Below are 18,640 nucleotides of genomic sequence, written 5' to 3'. Positions count from 1 at the left end.
TTTTGAAGTATATAATTCAATGACTTTTAGTGCCTTCACAATATTGTGCAGTCATCACCACTCATTCTGAAACATTTTCATCACCCTTAAAAGAGGCCCTATTACCCATTAAGCAATCACACTCCATTCCCCTCTTCACCCAGCCCTGGCAACCACAATCTTTGTCTTTTAATTGGTATGGTTAGACCATTTGCAATTAATGTAATTGTCATGTTTAAAGGCCTGCATTTTGTTATTTGTTTTCTGTTTTATCTTTCCTATTTTCTCTTTTGTGATGTTTTTATCTGGTTACTTTCAAGATACTTTTCTAGAAGTATCTTCTTTGGTTTTCAGCAGAAGTATTTTATGGTCTGGATAAGTGTTCTTTGAGTTTGTCCTATTTAATTTTCACTTAGTTTCTTGAATCTGTAAGTACATGTCATTTACCTAATGTGGGAAGTTTCAGCTATTATTATCTTTTCCAAAATTTTTTTCTATACCAAGCTCTGTCTCCTTCCTTTCTGGGACTCCAGTGACCTGAATGTTAGACACTTTGATCTATGTCCCACTAGTTTCTGAGGCCCTATTCGTTTTTTAAAATCATTTTTTTCTCTTTTATGTTCCGATTCAATAGTTCCTGTTGATCTATTTTCAACAGAGGGAAGAAGTCACTGACTGTTCTGTCATTTACATTGGGCCCATTCAATAGGGGTTCTCAATTCTAAAATTTCAGCTTGGTTCTTTGGTTCTTATTCTTTAAGCTTCTTTGCTGAGAACTTTTATCTGTTGATTTGTTTCAATAGTGTTCTCCCTTACTTCACAGAAGTTGGTTATAATAATTGCTTTAAAGTCTTTGATATTTCCATAATTTGAGCATTTTAGGATTGAGATTTGTTATCTTTTCCCTTGAGAAGTGCTGAGATTTTCCTGGTTCTTTGTATGTTGATTAATTATAGACTGTATTCTATACATATATCGTTTTATGAGAATCTGGAGCATGTTAAAATCCTCTGAAGAATATTGATCTTTTATTTTAACAAGCAATCAATCTGATTAGATTCAGACCACAAGTCCTGATCCATCTTCAGGAGATCATGGTTTTATTTTATTTGTTCATACATAGTTTTTATTTACAGGTTTGACAAGGATGCAAGGAATAGAACAGAGGTAGCTTCAGCTGTACTTTGTTTGGTATAAACCTTTGATCAGTTTGCTCCTCACACTGGTTTTGTTCAGACCATGTATTAACCTCAGTGTTCAATAAGCATGTCACAGCTTAGACCATGGTTTTAATATCAGACTAGTTTTCAAAGACTTTAAAGTGATACTTGGCTTCACCTTGCCTTTATACTACCCAGAGACCAGATGGTGGTCCCCACAATAGTTTAGTTCTCAAAAGCTTTCCTTTGATGCTTCACATCAGTTGCACATGTACAGCTCAGGGCTGAGCCCAGATTTCATTCACAGATTTAGAGGGTCACTTTCTCTGGCTCCCTCCTTTCCATGTTTTCCTGCACACTCACCAGTGAGCTGCACACTCATTCAGCAGCTTCTTTTTCTGGTCCTCTGGCTAGAAAGTCAGGGTTTCAGCCTCCCTACATGCCTATCCAGTTCTTGTGACTAGACTTCTCTCAAAGGTACAAGTAATAAGAGTAAAGTGAAGTGAAGTGGCTCAGTCGTGTCCGACTCTGCGACCCCATGGACTGTAGCCCACCAGGCTCCTCCATCCACCAGATTTTCCAGGCAAGAATACTGGAGTGGGTCACCATTTCCTTCTCCAACAGTAAAGAGAAGAGGAAAGAGTAATAGGGATTCCTTCCATGGGCGTGCAGTGCAGCCTGTGTGGTCACATGGGGCCCTGCCTTTTAGAAGGACCCCACTCTTGTTTTAATGCCCTGAATTCATCATACTGAAATTCTTGAGCTTTGACCAAGTGGTTCTTCATTGTCATTCTGCACTGGGCCCCACAAATTATGTAGCCAATCCAATTCCCCTCTTACTCTTTGGACTCTCAGAGCACCTTTTCCCTGTTCCTCTGCTCCAAGAGAATTAGTGTCTCAGATTTTTAGGTGCCTCGGTAACCACTGCAATGACTGGTATAGCAGACTGTTGCTCTGTGCCTGAGACTTGCCTTGGGGGCACGGCTTGGAGAGTAAAAAGGAAGCAGGAATAATAAGAACTCTCTCCATGCTCTCCATCCCACAGGGACCCCTATTTTAGGTCTTCCAGCCAGAAAGAGGGTTTCTGCTTGCTTTTTTTTCCATCCACATCCACAACATAGTTCTAGGATTCAGGCTCTCCTTAACTAGGAGATACAAGAAGGAAAAAAAATCAGGAAACTCATTGCCATAATGGCCATTTTTACTGGTTTTGAGCAATTCACCTTCTATTATATATTTTTCAGAGTCCAGGGCTAGTTGCTTAATATATTCTGTCCAGGGCTTTTAGTCTTAATCAGTGAGAGAGAGATAACGCAGTATGCTTACAGCACCTTAATGAAACTGCGAACAGTGGCCAAACAAAGCACACTTGCTGGCCAGGTTGGGCCACCCCAGGGAGTTGATCTCCTTGGTCTGGTCAACCTGCAGGGCTCTTCCACCTCTGAATGGTCCCAGGATCATTTTGTGACTCCTGGCCTGCCTTTCCTTTTGTTCCTTTAATTGTGGTAAAATGTACCTAAAATTTACCATCTTAACTTTTTTTTAAATTAATTTATTTTTTATTGAAGAATAATTGCTTTACAGAATTTTGCTGTTTTCTGTCAAACCTCAACATGAATCAGCCATAGGTATACATATATCCCCTCCCTTTTGAAACTCCCTCCCATCTCCCTCCCCATCCCACCCACCTAGGTTGATACAGAGCCCCTGCTTGAGTTTCCTGAGCTGTAAGTGTACAGTTCAATGACATAAAGTATATTCGTATTGTTGTACAACCATCATCACCATCCATCTCTTTTCATCTTGCAAAATCAAAACTGTGTACCCACTAAACAATAATTGCTCACTTATCCCTCCCCTGGCCTGTGGGAATCACCAGTCTACTTTCTCACTTCAGTTACCTCAATAAGTGGGATCACACAGTATCTGTCTTTTTGTGACTGGCTTAGTTCATTTAGTTTATGTCTTCAAGAGTTGGGCATGTTGGTGCATATATCAGAATTTCCTTTCTTTAAAGGCTGAATAATATTCCATTGTGTGTATGGACCACACTTTGTTTATTCATTCCTTCATCAGTGGACATTTGGGGTGCCTCGAACTTGTGGCTACTTTGAATAATGCTGCTATGAATGTAGGTGTACAAATTTCTGTGCATGTTCCTACTTCTGATTCTGTGTACATACTCCCAGAAATGGCATGCCTTCCTCTTGATGCCCATGTTCCTCTTTCTCCTCCTTTCTTCTTACATTGTGATATTTCTATAGGTTCTGCCCTTGGAAAACAAGATGAAGGATGCCCGCCGCTTCCCAGTCATCCTGTCTTTGGGAATGTCCATCATTACTGCCCTCTACATCAGTGTCGGGACTCTGGGCTACCTGCGGTTTGGAGACGATGTCAAGGCCAGCATAACCCTTAACCTGCCCAACTGCTGGTAACTCCATGGGTCTCAGGTGGTGGGGACTCAGGGCCAGTGGGCACAGGAACATCTAGGTCACTTTCTCCTCCCTTCCACAGAAGGCAAACTGAGGCCTGGAGGGCGTCCACAAGGAGAAGCAGAGCTGTCACTGGAACCCTGGGCTCTAGATTCTGTCCAGGGAGCTCTTCTTCAACAACAGCCTCCCATGTTGAGTGAGGCCTTGATAGCTTAGTGTGGGGAAGGAAGTGAATTAGGAAGTTAGGGGGAAAGTCAGAGTCCTTGGTCACCTAAGGAGAGAAAGGAAGGGGCACAGAGGCCAAGAGGCAGAGAGAGGAGCCAGTGGGCAGCTGCAATTACATTTACTAAGGCTGTACTACCAAGTCTTACAGAGTAGCTAGGATAAAAAGGTAATAAAACAAGAACTAACGAGGGAGGACCATTGGAATCTGGAAAATGTTTATATTTAAGTGACCCAATTCATACAACAGTTAGCTGACCCAGACTTCAATAATGCAGTATCTCAATAGATAGATGAACCCCTATCACATTATGCATCCTTTTCTCCCACACTGAGGCATGTCATTCATTACAAGATACCTGTCTTTTGAAGGGTCACTTGGAGACGTAAGTTATCTAAATGCTGCTCCTTTCCCAAGCTGATCAATATCATTCATCAAGCAATTACTGTATCCCGATTACATGCAGATGCCAGTGTAGACACATGGGGATGTGGAGGGTATTGATGTGAGTAGACTATAATTTTGAGCTTCATGATCTTTTCAGCTCATGATTCAATGGAAATGGGGAAGGGATACTGTATGTACACAAATGTAACTCAGGAATGGAAAAAGAAGCCCTCCGGAATAGTGGAGAGGCCTTGAGGACTCCCCAGTAGAGAAAGTACATTGGAGTGGGAGTACAGGGGATCGTCCTGTCCAATGAGATGGCTCCATCCAAACAAGGACAACTGCAACACCCTGGATCCAGGTCCCAGTTACACCAACCCCCAGCTTATGGTCATGGGTGGTTTATTTAACTTCTCTGACCCTCCTTTTCCTCTTCTAAAAAACAGAGTTCTCATGTGGATCAAGTTGGATATGTCTAAAGGCATTTGGCTTGTAGTGCTTCCTTGGGAATTTCAAAAAATAGGTGGGGACTGCACAGATGGAAAGGGAGTAGAGAGGGTGTTCCAGGCAACAGAACTAGTATAAGCAAGAAACCCAGAAATATGAAAGTTAGCCTTTGTAAGTAATGGACTGAGTATACACAGACAGGTTTACTAAACAGGCCAGATGCATCTACCACATTATTGAACTAAAGGGGAAAAGCCTTACCTCTGTAGGTCATAAAAGGCATCAATAACACTCAACACTCCCATCATGTGGTCTCTCTGCCCCTAGCCTGAGGCCTCTAAGTAACTCTGTCTCTTCTTTTATCCCTCAACCCCACACAACCCTCTTTTTCTGCAGTTCTTTCAGCCTGCTTGAATTTTTTGTTGATATGCCAAAAGTTTTGAGGGATCCAGAGAATTCCTAAGAACAGACAGAGGACCAGATCTTTTAGACCCAGGTCTTCACTACTTATCACTTGTATCTCCCTGAGCAAGGTACCTGGCCTGAACTTCTCTTTTCTAAAATCTAGAACCCAACATCAAGTGATAATGGTTTGTGAAGGTGTTATTTATACCCATACTCAAGATTCTTTTTAGAGGTAACCCTCTCAACTGCTTCCATTTGAATCTGCATGATTCAGTGTCTTACCACTGCATGCTCTACTGTGACTTCCTCTTGTAGGTGGTCCCGCCCCATCATTTTCAGACAAGGAAACGTTTGCCCACAGGACGGTTCCAAGGTCAGAGGTTAATGTACAAAGATTCCAGGTGTCAGAGCACTGCTCTGGTTTGTCCTGCAGGCTGTACCAGTCAGTCAAGATCCTCTACGTCATTGGAATCCTGTGCACCTACGCCCTGCAGTTCTACGTCCCTGCGGAAATCATCATTCCCTTCGCCACCTCCCACATGTCGAAACGCTGGGCACTGCCTCTGGACTTGTTCATTCGCCTCGCCATGGTCAGCCTGACATGTGAGTGGAAGGCAGAGCGCCTGGTTTTTCCCGAGGGCTATCAGGAATCAGCCAGATGGTAGACGATAGTCACAATAACCAGCATTAATTGCATACTGTAACTGTATTTCTGGAGCCATTCTAAGACTTTCCAAGTAGTAATTCATTTTATTTAAGCTTGAGGAATAACTTCATTCTTACATCTACCTAATTAGATAGATTTACTGGTGTCCAGCTTGAGGGAATAACAACTTATCAAATAATAATTACAAAAGAACTGACTTTCATTAAACACCTACTGTGTGCTGTCCTCTGAGCTAAGCTCTTTCCTCCTATATTTCATAATATTTTCTTCAGTCTTTGCAGGAACTCTTATGAGGTAGTACTGTGATAAACTCTACTTTATAGACGAGAAAGCTGAAGGAGGGAGTGAGAAGCAATTGGGCAGGAATTGCCAGAGGTGGGATTTGAGCCCAAGTCATCTCAGTTCAGACCCATCACAGTTTACCTCCAGGACAGAGGTTGAAAATGGTGGCCAGTGGCAGCCCTCCTTGTGCCCTAGGCCTTATGATCCAGGGTGCCCCTCACCTTTAGTATTTTGGCGGGGGTGAAGATGATAGAGATGTCTGCATTGTGTGTGCCCTGGCCCCGCTGTCCCTAAGGTTCCTTTTAATTGTGATTCTTGTTGTGCTAGATCAGCTTATATAAATCACGGGACACCGATTTTCTTCCTTTGAAATCATTTATTCCCAGTTTGTCCTCGGAGGCAGGGACACCACCATACAGGATATTAGAGACTCCAGAAAGATCAGTGAATTTGCCTTAGATATGAAGATAACAATTCCTTAAGCTTTTGCATTTGCCCCAATCAGTACAGTAAAGAATCTGCCTGCAGTGTGGGAGACCCAGGTTTGATCCCTGGGTTGGGAAAATCCCCTGGAGAAGGGCATGGCAACCCACTCCAATATTCCTGTCTGGAGAATTCTATGGACAGAGGAGCCTGGCGGGCTGCAGTCCATGGGGTCTCAAAGAGTCGGATACAACTGAGTGACTAATGCTTTCACTTTCTTTTCAATCAGTATGTATGCAAACAATTACTTGCAAACAAGTAAAAATAATAAAGTAGGGACTTCCCTGACAGTCCAATGGTTAAGAATCCATGCTTCCACCGTAGGTTTAACCCCTGTTGTTCAGTCACCAAGTCGTGTCCAACTCTGTGACCCCATGGACTGCAGTACTTCAGGCCTCCCTGTCCCTCACCATCTCCCAGAGTTAGCCCATTTCGATCCCTGATCAGGGAACTAAGATGCTGCATGCCACACGGCATGGTCAAAAGAAAAAAGAAAAACAAATAATAAAGTAATGGTGAGGTAATAATAAAAATAACTTTTCTGAGTGCTTTGCATGAATTAACTTCTTTAAGACTTTAAAACCATTTGCAGTATGAACAATAATAGCTAACAGGATAGACACCATCCCCATTTGGCAGATGAGGAAAAAAGCTGAAAACCAGTTGGAGGCTTAACTCAAGGCCACACAGGGAGAATCATGCCTTCCAGTCCTGATTTGTGCAGTTATACCACACTCCATCCTAGCAGACCTGGGGGAGGCTTCTGTGTTTTGTTTGTAATCAGGAAAATTGTCCATCAAGTGAAATAAAAAATGTAAAAGCCCAGGCCTATAAAACATCATACAAAAAACTTATATATTTTCTAATATATAAATCATATAATTTATAATTTATATATATAATTTATATTTATATATATTTATATAAATATATATTTATATAAAATTTATATAAAATATATAAATCATATAATGTCAAGATCTTTAGCTTTTAGTGTTTCTTTGTTAAACATTTTATGACATGTATGTAAAACTTGGAGAAGATACTCCTTTAAAGGAACCCTGTGATCTTGTTCCCACTGAAGACCCCCTTTCTCCTGTGAGTAGTTACACATTCTAATTGTTTGCAAGTAAGAGGTGTTTGTAGTCTTGTTAATTATTAACATGAGTTCCACAAAGGCAAGGGGTTTCTTTGTCTGTTTTGTACATTGATATATTCCAAACAGCTGGGACAGTTCCCAGCACTGTTATTTAGTGTTATTTATTAAGGAAGAGCTTAATCATTAAACATGGAGAGATTTGAAATGTACCTCTGTGGCATGAAAATTATCTTAAACTAAAAGCATTAGTACAAGCAGCCATGGGGAAAAAACCTTATCTAAATGTCCTTAGTGAATTAAGCAGAATATTTTGAAAAATACAGGCACCATAAATCCACTTTCTGGGAGATTTTCAATCAGAGAGACACCGTCATCACAGACTAATTTAATTAAGTAACTTGGACGCTCTCCCCCACTTTCATTCCTCTTTTGAAGTGGGTGTATGAACCCCTGTCCTTGTTTAGGGGCCCAGTTCCTGTGAAGGCTGTGTGTATGTGTGTATGTGCTCAGTTGCTCAGTCATGTCCGACTCTTTGTGACCCCATATACTGCAGCCCACCAGACTCCTCTGTCCATTTAATTTTCCAAGCAAGAATACTGGAATGGATTGCCATTTCCTCTTCCAGGGGATCTTCCTGACCCAGGGATTGAATATCTCTTGCATCCCCTGAATTGGCAGGCAGATTCTTTACTACTGTGTGGCCTAGGAAACCCCATATAAAGGCTTCCTAGCCCTAAATCAACCTTGTCTTTCCTCCTGTTAATCTGCCTGTTGTCAGTTAAATTCGCAGACCTCCAAACGCTGAATCTAAATGGGAAGAGGGAAAGTTTTTCTTTTCAATAATATTAATGTCTGTATTTGAAATATGGTTGAAAGGAGACACACTAAAATTTTAATGTGTAACCTTTAATGAATGTGGTTCGCCGTATTATAGGAGTTTCAGCTTTTCTTTATGTAGCTGTATGTGTAAGAAACAATTGGTATATGTTTTATAATTAGAGGATTTTTAAAGCAAACTTTAAGACTTTGGCTAAGCCCAGGAAGTTCCATCTATCCTGTATCATCTCCTGCAGGCGTCTTGGCTATCCTCATCCCCCGCCTGGACCTGGTCCTCTCCCTGGTGGGCTCCCTGAGTGGCAGTGCCCTGGCCCTCATCATCCCACCCCTCCTGGAGATCACCACCTACTACTCAGAGGGTCTGAGCCCCGTCACCATCGTCAAGGACACCCTGATCAGCATCCTGGGCTTCGTGGGCTTTGTGATGGGGACCTACCAGGCCCTAGACGAGCTGATCCAGTCAGGAAGCCCTCTCACCTTTTCCAACTCCACTGTTTTTATTCAGTGAATATGGCACTGCTTCTTTCCACCAGCACCCTGACGTTTAAAGACACAAATCTCTTTTATGTGCATTATCTGTATTTTGGGGCTTTACCTTACTCTGGGCTAAGTCACAGTGAAACAAGCACGGACTTACCAAGACAAGGTCTAGGTGGTAACTTAAAAATTTTTGTGTGTTTATTTCTTTTCTTTCCATCTCTAGCTTTCCCCTACACTGAGAGCTCTCCCTCTGAAGGCTCTTGATTCCATCCAACTTTTTGGCAGTTCACATAATGAATTTCTTACCTTGAGTGGGGCTATGCAAGAGGAAGCCACCAGGGGGGATCCAAGAGGCAGCGACTGACAGAAGGAGGGGCAGCCTGCTAAGGCTATGGTGATTTGGTAGACAAAGGGTGTCCTCTTTTCCAGTGGACATAATCCATAATCCAGCAAAGTGTGAAAAGCTCCAGCATCAAAGTGGGTAGGGTCTAGAGGTCCAGTGCGAACTGCAACTGTCAGACAGCAAGGAGCCATCATATTTAAATCAAGGGCAATAAACTTTCTTGACAGCTAGATAAAGTTTTGGCCCAGTTCAAAGATCTCAACAAAGCAGTCCTCATGAAAGTAGATGTGCCAGTGGTGGGGGTGGGGGGGTGGGGGTAGGCAGGAGCTAAAAGATGACACTATTTCATTATTTACCTCTTGATTCTTGTTTTTCTTAACCTCTTAATTCTTGCAACAAGCATTCTTGCTTACCCACCGCACACCAAGCAAAGTTCAAAGTTCTTGTAATAGATTGCAAAAATGGCCACAAATTCCTCCTGTCAATGTGATGTTGCAGCTCCTCCCATCAAGAAGTAAAATCTGTATCTCTGCCCTTTGAATCCTGTTGTGGCCTTGTAACTTGCTTTGGCCAACGGGACATTAGTGAATGTGATGCAAGCAGAGGACTGGTGATGGCTCATGCATTGGAACTTATATCATGATGCTCTGTGGAGCCAAGAGCACCAGGTGAAGAAGCCAGGGCTAGCCTACTGAAGGATGAGAGACTGTGTGGAGCAGAAATGAATCATCCCAGTTGAGCCCCATCTCCCAGAACAGCCAGCCCGCCAACATCCTAGACACGTGAGTGAAGTATCCTAGACTATATCCAGCCCCAATCACGTTGACCAGACCATAAGTATTCCTCAGATGAGCCACAGAATTATGAGAAATAATAAATGTTTTTAGTTTTAAGCCATAAGATGTAGAAGGTTTTATGCAGCTAAAGCTGACTGATACATTGCTCTAAAAGGGAAACACTAATAAGTGAGAGAAGAATCTCTATCCTCAAGCTAGTCTGCTGTACACTGGGGAATAATGACAGATCATCAAGTGAGTTAGTACTGTATAGATCCTTATAAGGGCAGGGGGACACTAACTGCTCTGGAGTACTGAGCATAACTTTCCATCAGTGACACCGTTAGAGCTGGATTTTGAGTAGAACTTAGGTCTCCCAGCACTGAATCTGACCCTTCTTCCACTCAGTCCTGCTGCCTCAACATTCCCGTGCCTTTTCTTATGTCTGACATTGGCTGGCAACCAAGGGCCCATCAACCCAACACATCACTTCAACCTTCCTGTTGGTGACTGCTACCTCCCTCCCCCTAAAATCTAAAATTGAGGAAAAGCATCTAGATAAATGATATGTTGTAGGCAGATTTGTAGTTCAGTGAGGGGTAAGAATGTTTCTCATTACAGTCTCTGTGGTTTTGGAAAGTGACCCATGCTTATTTCAGCCTCAGTTTTAAGAGAACAATTTCAAAAGCCCTTTCTTATTTATTTTTATCCATCATCCTACCTTTGCAGTCTAGGGAAGGTATGGAGGGCTGAGGGGAGTGTCTACCCCAATTCCCAAGTCCTGGTCTCCTTTTTTTGTGTGTTACTTTCTACCTGCTAAATTCCAGAAAGTGCTTCATGAACACAAGCTCCCCACCCAGATCTCATAGTCTGCAGAGTACCTGCTGGGAGATGGACACTCATAATCTATGCAGTGGTCCACTGCCCACCTGGCCAGAGATCTGGGTGTCATATCTACATCAGAAATGTAGAAGACCCAGAGTACTGCCACTGATTGGTTCAAAGCCTTTGCAATGTGATCTTCTTCTCTCTGAACTTGTCTCTTCCACTCTGCTCAACTATTACTCTACCCAACCTTGCTAAGTTAAAGATTGTTTTCTCTGTTATTAAAAAATGGTCATTCCCATTCTTCAAGGACAAGCCCCTACTGTATAAGAGAATCAGGTTAATCTTGTCATAGAAAAATCTGGCTAAAATTGAATCTTGGAAAGAAAAAATAAATTTAGCAACACTGATATAAGCAATAAAAGCAATCTGGGGAGACTTAGTAGTAGTTGTCAGCAACACTAATGATACCAACTATTAGAATTGTGTGAGTGTTGGGGGTATTAAATTTTTTTAATTGTTCAATACAGTACATACACACAGCCTTCCGCCTTCCTACCACCCTACTGATTCTTTAATTTTTGGAGCTTGCTTTTGAATCAAGGATCAGAGAAAATTCTTCCATCCCTCAGTGAGCATGTCTTAAGTGTTTTGCATGTAATTATCTCATGTAATCCTTACAGTGAAACTCTGAGGTGTGTAGTGTCATTGTTCTTATTTCCTAGTTATGAAAATAGGCTTTGAAATACTGAGTAACTTGCTGACGATCAAACATGTAGTAACAAATGGGTCAAGACTGAAACTTTTGTACCCCAACACTCCTCATTGCTTTGTAGACCCCAGGAGAGACCTTTGAATGATGGTGGTTAAAGTAAAAATAGGAAAAATGTGTCCAGTGGATTACACATTTTGAAAAATTAGAAATGCCACAGCCTTTCCCTATAAGTAATAAATCAGCTATGAACTGAGGAGGGGTTTCAGGAGACTGTATGGTAAATCAGGAGCAAAGCAGAATTTCCTAGCCACCCTTCAATCCTGCCTGATAGTATTTAAACTCTTTTCAGGCCTAGAGAGAGAAGAAAGTCTTCCCTGCTTTTTATGTAAAAAATCCTGATTCTGATATCAAAATCTGACAAAACACACATAAAAAAGCATGACCAAATATAAACATAAATACAAGCATCTTTTAAAAATAGCAGATAGAATCTAGCAGCATATTAAAAGAACAGTGTATCATGGAGCTTTTCCTATGAATGCAAAAATGATTTGACATTAATAAATCTGTTACAGTAGGTAGCTCTAGAGATCAGGGAAGAGAAAATAATAGAATTTCATGATGTAATTCTGACTTTCAAAGAAAACTCAGTATTATAAAAAGATAAGAAATAACATGATCTGGGAAGGAGGAGGAAAGTGATTTCTGAGGCAGCATCATAATTAACAGTGAAGCACTAAAAGCAGTTTCAACGAAGTGAAATTAGAAAAGGATGTTTGATATCATTATGTTATTAACACAAAAAGTAATATAAGGTATAAGTTTTGGAAAGAAAGAAATATTTGCAGTACAATTAACTGGAAAGCTCAGAAAAATTAACTGAATGCTGTTAGACACAAAAGGAATCAGCAAAATAAAAGTAATGAAACAAAATCTGCAAAATCATCCCCTTTCCTGAATACTGATTGTCATCAAAAAATGAAATGAGTAGAGTGATATCAGCAATATGGAGGACTGGGGAGCTACCCTCTCTTCCCTTCACTGTACAACCAGTCAAACATCCACAACTTAATAAAGGTGCCTCTGCCCAACACACAAGACAAGGGAGAATTCTACACATCTGTATACCTAAAGGTGGGTAGACAGAAACACAAAGAAGAGGCAGAACCAAGGGAACAGCAGAGTTGGTGCCTGCAATCCCGGTCTTTTGACCATGGCAGCTAAGTCCACATCTTCAGAGAACCCAATAGCAGAAGGGGAGGTGTATCTGCAGATGAAGGCGATGAGCTGGAGTCATGCATGCCTCAGTAGCTCGAGGGATAGGGTCCCAGGCCCCATTGTAACTGTTACCCAGTTACCTATGGCTGCTGGTACAGCTGTGGTCAGGAGGCCTGTCCTCCACTTCATCTGCAATGGTGGAGCCCTCAAACCTTACAACACCAGATACAGTAGAGGCACCTGCAAGACCCCAGCTCAGTGCACCGCCCGCTCCCCGCCCCCCAGCACCCACCACCACAGCAGCAGATCCTGCAACTCGGGATCACAGATGCTAGGGAAGAGCCCACCATCCTGGTGACAACAGTGGCTCTGGCAGAAGCAAGGCAGTAAGGACCCCAGAGCCACAAGAACAATAACAAAGGCAGAGAGCCGCACCTCTTAGCAAAGACTGCAAAGTGCCAACTCTCAAATATAACCAGGGGCAGCTCAAGTTAAGAGAGACCAAAACCTTGCGTTATGGTGCCACCTACCTGAAAACAAAAGAAAGGACTCTTAACTTCTAACGTTAGCTTCAGTGTGCAGGTAGAGGGACAGTTCATCAAGAACCATGAAGAACCACAATAACATTATACCACCAAAAAGAGACAAAGATATTTCTCCATAGACAAGTGATGGGATATTGCAATCTAATTGATAAATAGCTGTCATGAAGAAGCTCAGCAAGCTACAAGAAAACACATAAAGACAGTTTAATGAACTCAGAAGGAGTACTTTACCAAAGAGACTGGAACTCTAAAAAAGAATCACATAGAAATTCTGGAGCTGAGGAACATAGTAAATGAAATGAAAAATACATTAAAAAGCATTGTTAATAGAGCAGACGTTATGGAACAGAGAGTTAGCTTGAAGATAAAAATCTAGAAATGACACCTGTAGAAGAGAAAAGGGAAATAAGATATTTCAGTTAATTTCAGTTCAGTCGCAATTCTATAAGAACTCTCCAGTGCTTTTCAGGAAGGTTGATAATAGGATAATGGATATCCCGGGAGGAGAAGGGAGCAGAGTTTATTAAGCAAATGATAGCTGAGAACTTGCTCAGTCGCGTCCAATTCTTTGCGACCCCATGGACTACAGCACACCAGGCCTCCATGTCCACCACCAACTCCCAGAGTTTACTCAAATTCATGTCCAGTGAGTCGGTGATGCCATCCAACCATCTCAACCTCTGTCGTCCCCTTCTCCTCCCGCCTTCAATCTTTCCCAGCATCAGAGTCTTTTCAAATAAGTCAGTTCTTCGCATCAGGTACCCAAAGTATTGGAGTTTCAGCTTCAACATCAGTCCTTCCAATGAATATTCAGGACTGATTTCCTTTAGGATGGACTGGTTGGATCTCCCTGCTGTCCAAGGGACTCTCAAGAGTCTTCTCCAATACCACAGTTCAAAAGCATCAAATCTTTAGCACTCAGCTTTCTTTATAGTCCAACTCTCACATCCATATATGACTACTGGAAAAACCATAGCCTTGACTAGATGGACCTTTGTTGGCAAAGTAGTCTCTGCTTTTTAATATGCTGTCTAAGTTGATCATAACTTTCCTTCCAAGGAGCAAGCATCTTTTAATTTCATGGCTGCAATCTCCATCTGCAGTGATTTTGGAGCCCCCCAAAATAAAGTCAGTCACTGTTTCCACTGTTTCCCCATCTATTTGCCATGAAGTGATGGGACCAGATGCCATGATCTTAGTTTTCTGAATGTTGAGCTTTAAGCCAACTTTTTCACTCTCTTCTTTCACTTTCATCAAGAGGCTCTTCAGTTCTTCTTCACTTTCTGCCATAAGAGTGGTGTCATCTGCATATCTGAGGTTATTGATACTTCTCCCAGCAGTCTTGATTCCAGCTTGTGCTTCATCCAGTCCAGCATTTCTCATGATGTACTCTGCATATAAGTTAAATAAGCAGGGTGACAATATAGAGCCTTGATGTACTCCCTTTCCTATTTGGAACCAGTCTGTTGTTCCATGTCCAGTTATAACTGTTTCTTGCTAACCTGCATACAGATTTCTCAAGAGGCAGGTCAGATGGTCTGGTATTCCCATCTCTTCCCCAACTCTTTCCACAGTTTATTGTGATCCACACAATCAAAGGCTCTGGCATAGTCAATAAAGCAGAAATAGATGTTTTTCTGGAACTCTCTTACTTTTCTGATGATCCAGCAGATGTTGGCAATTTGATCTCTGATTCCTCTGCCTTTTCTAAAACCAGCTTGAACAATTGGTAGTTCACGGTTCACGTATTGTTGAAGCCTGGCCTGGAGAATTTTGAGCATTACTTTGCTAGCATGTGAGATGAGTGCAATTGTGCAGTAGTTTGAGCATTCTTTGGCAAGGCAATGCCAAAGAATGCCAGTGCAAAACGTGGGGAAGGAGGTGGATATATAAGTCCATGAGGTAAAGAGAAAACCTACTTACTTTAATGCAAGAAGACCTTTTCCAAGACACATAATAACAATATATCAAAAGAATTATAAACCATAATCAAGTGGGATTTATTCCAGGAATGCAAGGAAGATTCAATGCCTGCAAATCAATCAGCATGCTACATCACATTAACAAAATGGAGGATTAAAAACCATATGATCATCTCAATAGATGCAGAAAAAGCATTCAACAATATTCAACACCCATTTGTGATTAAAAATTAAAAAACACTCAATAAAGTGGGTAGAGAAGGGATGAACCTAGACATGATAAAAGCCATATATGACAAGCCCACAGCTAACACCAAATTTAATGATTAAAAACCTGAAAACCACCCCCACTAAAACCGGGAACAAAACAAGGATTCCCAGGTGCACCATTCTTATTCAGAAGAGGATTGAAAGTCCTAGCCAGAGCAATTAGGCAAGAAAAAAAGCAACCAAATTGGAAAGGAAGAAGTAAAATTGTCAATATTTGCAGATGACAAAACCCTAAAGGCTCCACCAGAAACTATTAGAAATAACAAATACAATAAAGTTGAAGGATACAAACCCAATATACAAAAGCCTGTTGCCTTTCTATACACTAAAAAAGAGCTAACAGAAAGAAAAATTAAGAAAACAATCCCATTTACAATCTCAACAAAAATGAAAAAATGCCTGGGGATAAATTTAAACAAGGAGATGAAAGACCTGAAAACTATCATACATTATTAAATTGAAAACACAATAAGTGGAAAAATATTCCATACTCATGGATTGGAAGAATTAACATTGTTAAAATGTCCTTATTACCTAAAGCAATCTACAGATTCAATGTAATCTCTATCAAAATTTCAACATTTTTCACAGAAAAAGAAAAAAATTCTAAAATTTATATGGAACCAGAAAACACTGAATAGCCAAAATGATCCTGAGAAAAAAAGAATAAAGCTAGAGATAGTACACTCCCTGATTTCAAATTATGTGTCAAAGTTATAGTGATCTAGGCAGTATGGTATTGGCAGAAAAGCAGATACATAGAGTGATGAAACAGAATTGAGAGCCCAGAAGTAACTTACACATACATAGGCAATTAACTTATAGCAAAGAACAAAAAACATGCGATAGAGAAAAGATAGTCTATTCAATAATGTTCCATAAACAGTTGCATGAAAGAAATAAAACTAGACCTTTGTCTTACACAAAAATCAACTCAAAGTGGATTAAAGACTTGAATATAAGACCTGAAACTACAAAATTCCTAAAATAAAACATAGGCAATACATTTCTTGACATCAGTCTTAGCAACATCTTTCTATATATGTCTCTTCAGGCAAGGAAAACAAAAGCAAAAATAATTGGTATGACAAGTGCTGAAAAACTTGTGCACAACAAAGGAAACTGTCAGCAAAAAGAAAAGACAACCAATTGAATGGGAGAAAATATTTGCAAATGATGTATCCAATAGAGTTTAATATCCAAAATATATAAAGAACTCATATGACTCAAACTACAACAACAAAACACAAACAACCCATTTAAAAATGGGCAAAACAACTAGATAGATATTTTCCAAAAAAGATACACAAATGACCAATAGGTACATGGAAAGATGCTCAGTGTCACTAATTATTAGGAAAATGCAAATCAAAACCACAATGAGATATCACCACACTGGTCAGAATGACTATTATAGGGGTTTCTCTGGTAACTAAGTGGTAAAGAGTCTGCCTGCCAAAGCAGGAGACATGGGTTCAATCCCTGGTCCAGGAAGATCCCACATGCCTGTGGGCCACAACTACTGAGCCAATGTTCTAGGGCCCAAGAACCACAACTACTGGGCCCACGTGCCCTAGAGCCTATGTTCTGCAATAGGAGAAGCCACCACAATGAGAGGCCCCCACACTGAAACCAAGAGTAGCCCCCAGTCTGCAACTAAAATAAAGCCCATGCAGCAACGAAGATCCAACATAGCCAAAAATAAATAAATAAAAATTATTTTTTTAAAAGAATATTATAAAAAAGACAAGAAATAACACATTTTGGCAAGGAAGTAGAGCAAAGGAAATCTTTGTGCACTATTGGTGGGAATTAAATTGGTACAACCACTTTGGAAAACAGTATGGGGATTCTACAGCAAATTAAGAATAGAACTACCATATGATTCATCCATCCCACTTCTGGGCGTATATCCAAACAATATAAAAACACTAATTTGAAAAGATAAATGAACCCTTGTGCTGTTACTTACAATAACCAAGATATGGCAACCAAGATACAATAGCCAAGATATAGAATAAAACCCATGCAGCAACGAAGATCCAACATAGCCAAAAATAAATAAATAAAAATTATTTTTTTAAAAAAGAATATTATAAAAAAGACAAGAAATAACACATTTTGGCAAGGAAGTAGAGCAAAGGAAATCTTTGTGCACTATTGATGGGAATTAAATTGGTACACCCACTTTGGAAAACAGTATGGGGATTCTTCAGCAAATTAAGAAAAGAACTACCATATGATTCATCCATCCTACTTCTGGGCGTATATCCAAACAATATAAAAACACTAATTTGAAAAGATAAATGAACCCTTGTGCTGTTATTTACAATAGCCAAGATATAGCCAAGAATGGATGAAGAATAAGTGGTATATATACACAGTAGAGGGCTTCCCAGGTGGTGCTAGTGGTAAAGAAACCTGCCTGCCTGTGCAGGAGACATAAGAGATGTGGTTCCATCCCTTGATCAGGAAGATCCCCTGGAGAAGGGAATGGCTACCCTCTCCAGTATTCTTGCCTGAAGAATCCCCCAGACAGGGGAACCTGGCAGGCTACAGTCCATAGGGTTGCAAAAAGTCAGACATAACTGAAGCAACTTAGTACACACGTATGCATATACAATGGAATACTACTAAGCCACCAAAAAATGTGAAATCTTGCTATTTGTGAGATGGACCTTGGGGATATTATACTAAGTGAAATAAGACAGAGAAAGACAAATACCCTATGATTTCACTTAATGTGTGGAACATAAAAAACTAATAAAAGCAAAATGAAAAAAACAAACTGGACAAAAAAATACAAATGCATAGATACAGGGAAAAAATTAGTAGCTTCCAGTTGCGGGGTGGGGGGTGGGGGAGGACCAAATGGATAAATGGCTACAACTGTGTTAGGAAGAAAACTAAACTTTTGGTGGTGAGCATGCTGTAGTGTATAGAGAAGTAGAAACACTCTTGTACACATGAAACTTATATAATGTTTTAAATCATGTCACCTCAGTCTAAAAATAATAATAGTAAATAAAAGGAGTTATTAGAAATCCTATATACAGCAATAGGAAACAAAAGCACCTAGAAACAAGCTTTTTAAATGTGCTATATCTGTGAAGAAAAATAAAGTCTGCTAAGAGGCATAAATTAA

At 40.6% G+C, this 18,640-nt stretch overlaps 1 protein-coding gene across 3 annotated transcripts in view; it reads left to right on the top strand.

Moving 5' to 3' along the window:
- The window catches only part of SLC36A2 (solute carrier family 36 member 2), a 57,563-nt gene extending 45,090 nt beyond the window's left edge, over nt 1–12,473 (top strand). For all 3 annotated transcript variants that reach the window (XM_043913341.1, XM_043913343.1, XM_043913342.1), the window contains 3 exons: nt 3,404–3,570; nt 5,467–5,636; nt 8,638–12,473. In XM_043913341.1, coding sequence (XP_043769276.1) covers nt 3,404–3,570; nt 5,467–5,636; nt 8,638–8,909 — 609 coding nt within the window. In that variant the 3' untranslated portion in view covers nt 8,910–12,473. The remainder of the gene's footprint in view (nt 1–3,403; nt 3,571–5,466; nt 5,637–8,637) is intronic.
- Nucleotides 12,474–18,640: the final 6,167 nt, after the last annotated feature.

Source organism: Cervus elaphus, chromosome 9 (assembly GCF_910594005.1).
Source record: "Cervus elaphus chromosome 9, mCerEla1.1, whole genome shotgun sequence".
In the NCBI taxonomy this organism is placed as follows: domain Eukaryota; kingdom Metazoa; phylum Chordata; class Mammalia; order Artiodactyla; family Cervidae; genus Cervus; species Cervus elaphus.
Note: the sequence above shows the minus strand (reverse complement) of the source record. Positions and strands in the feature narration are given on the sequence as shown.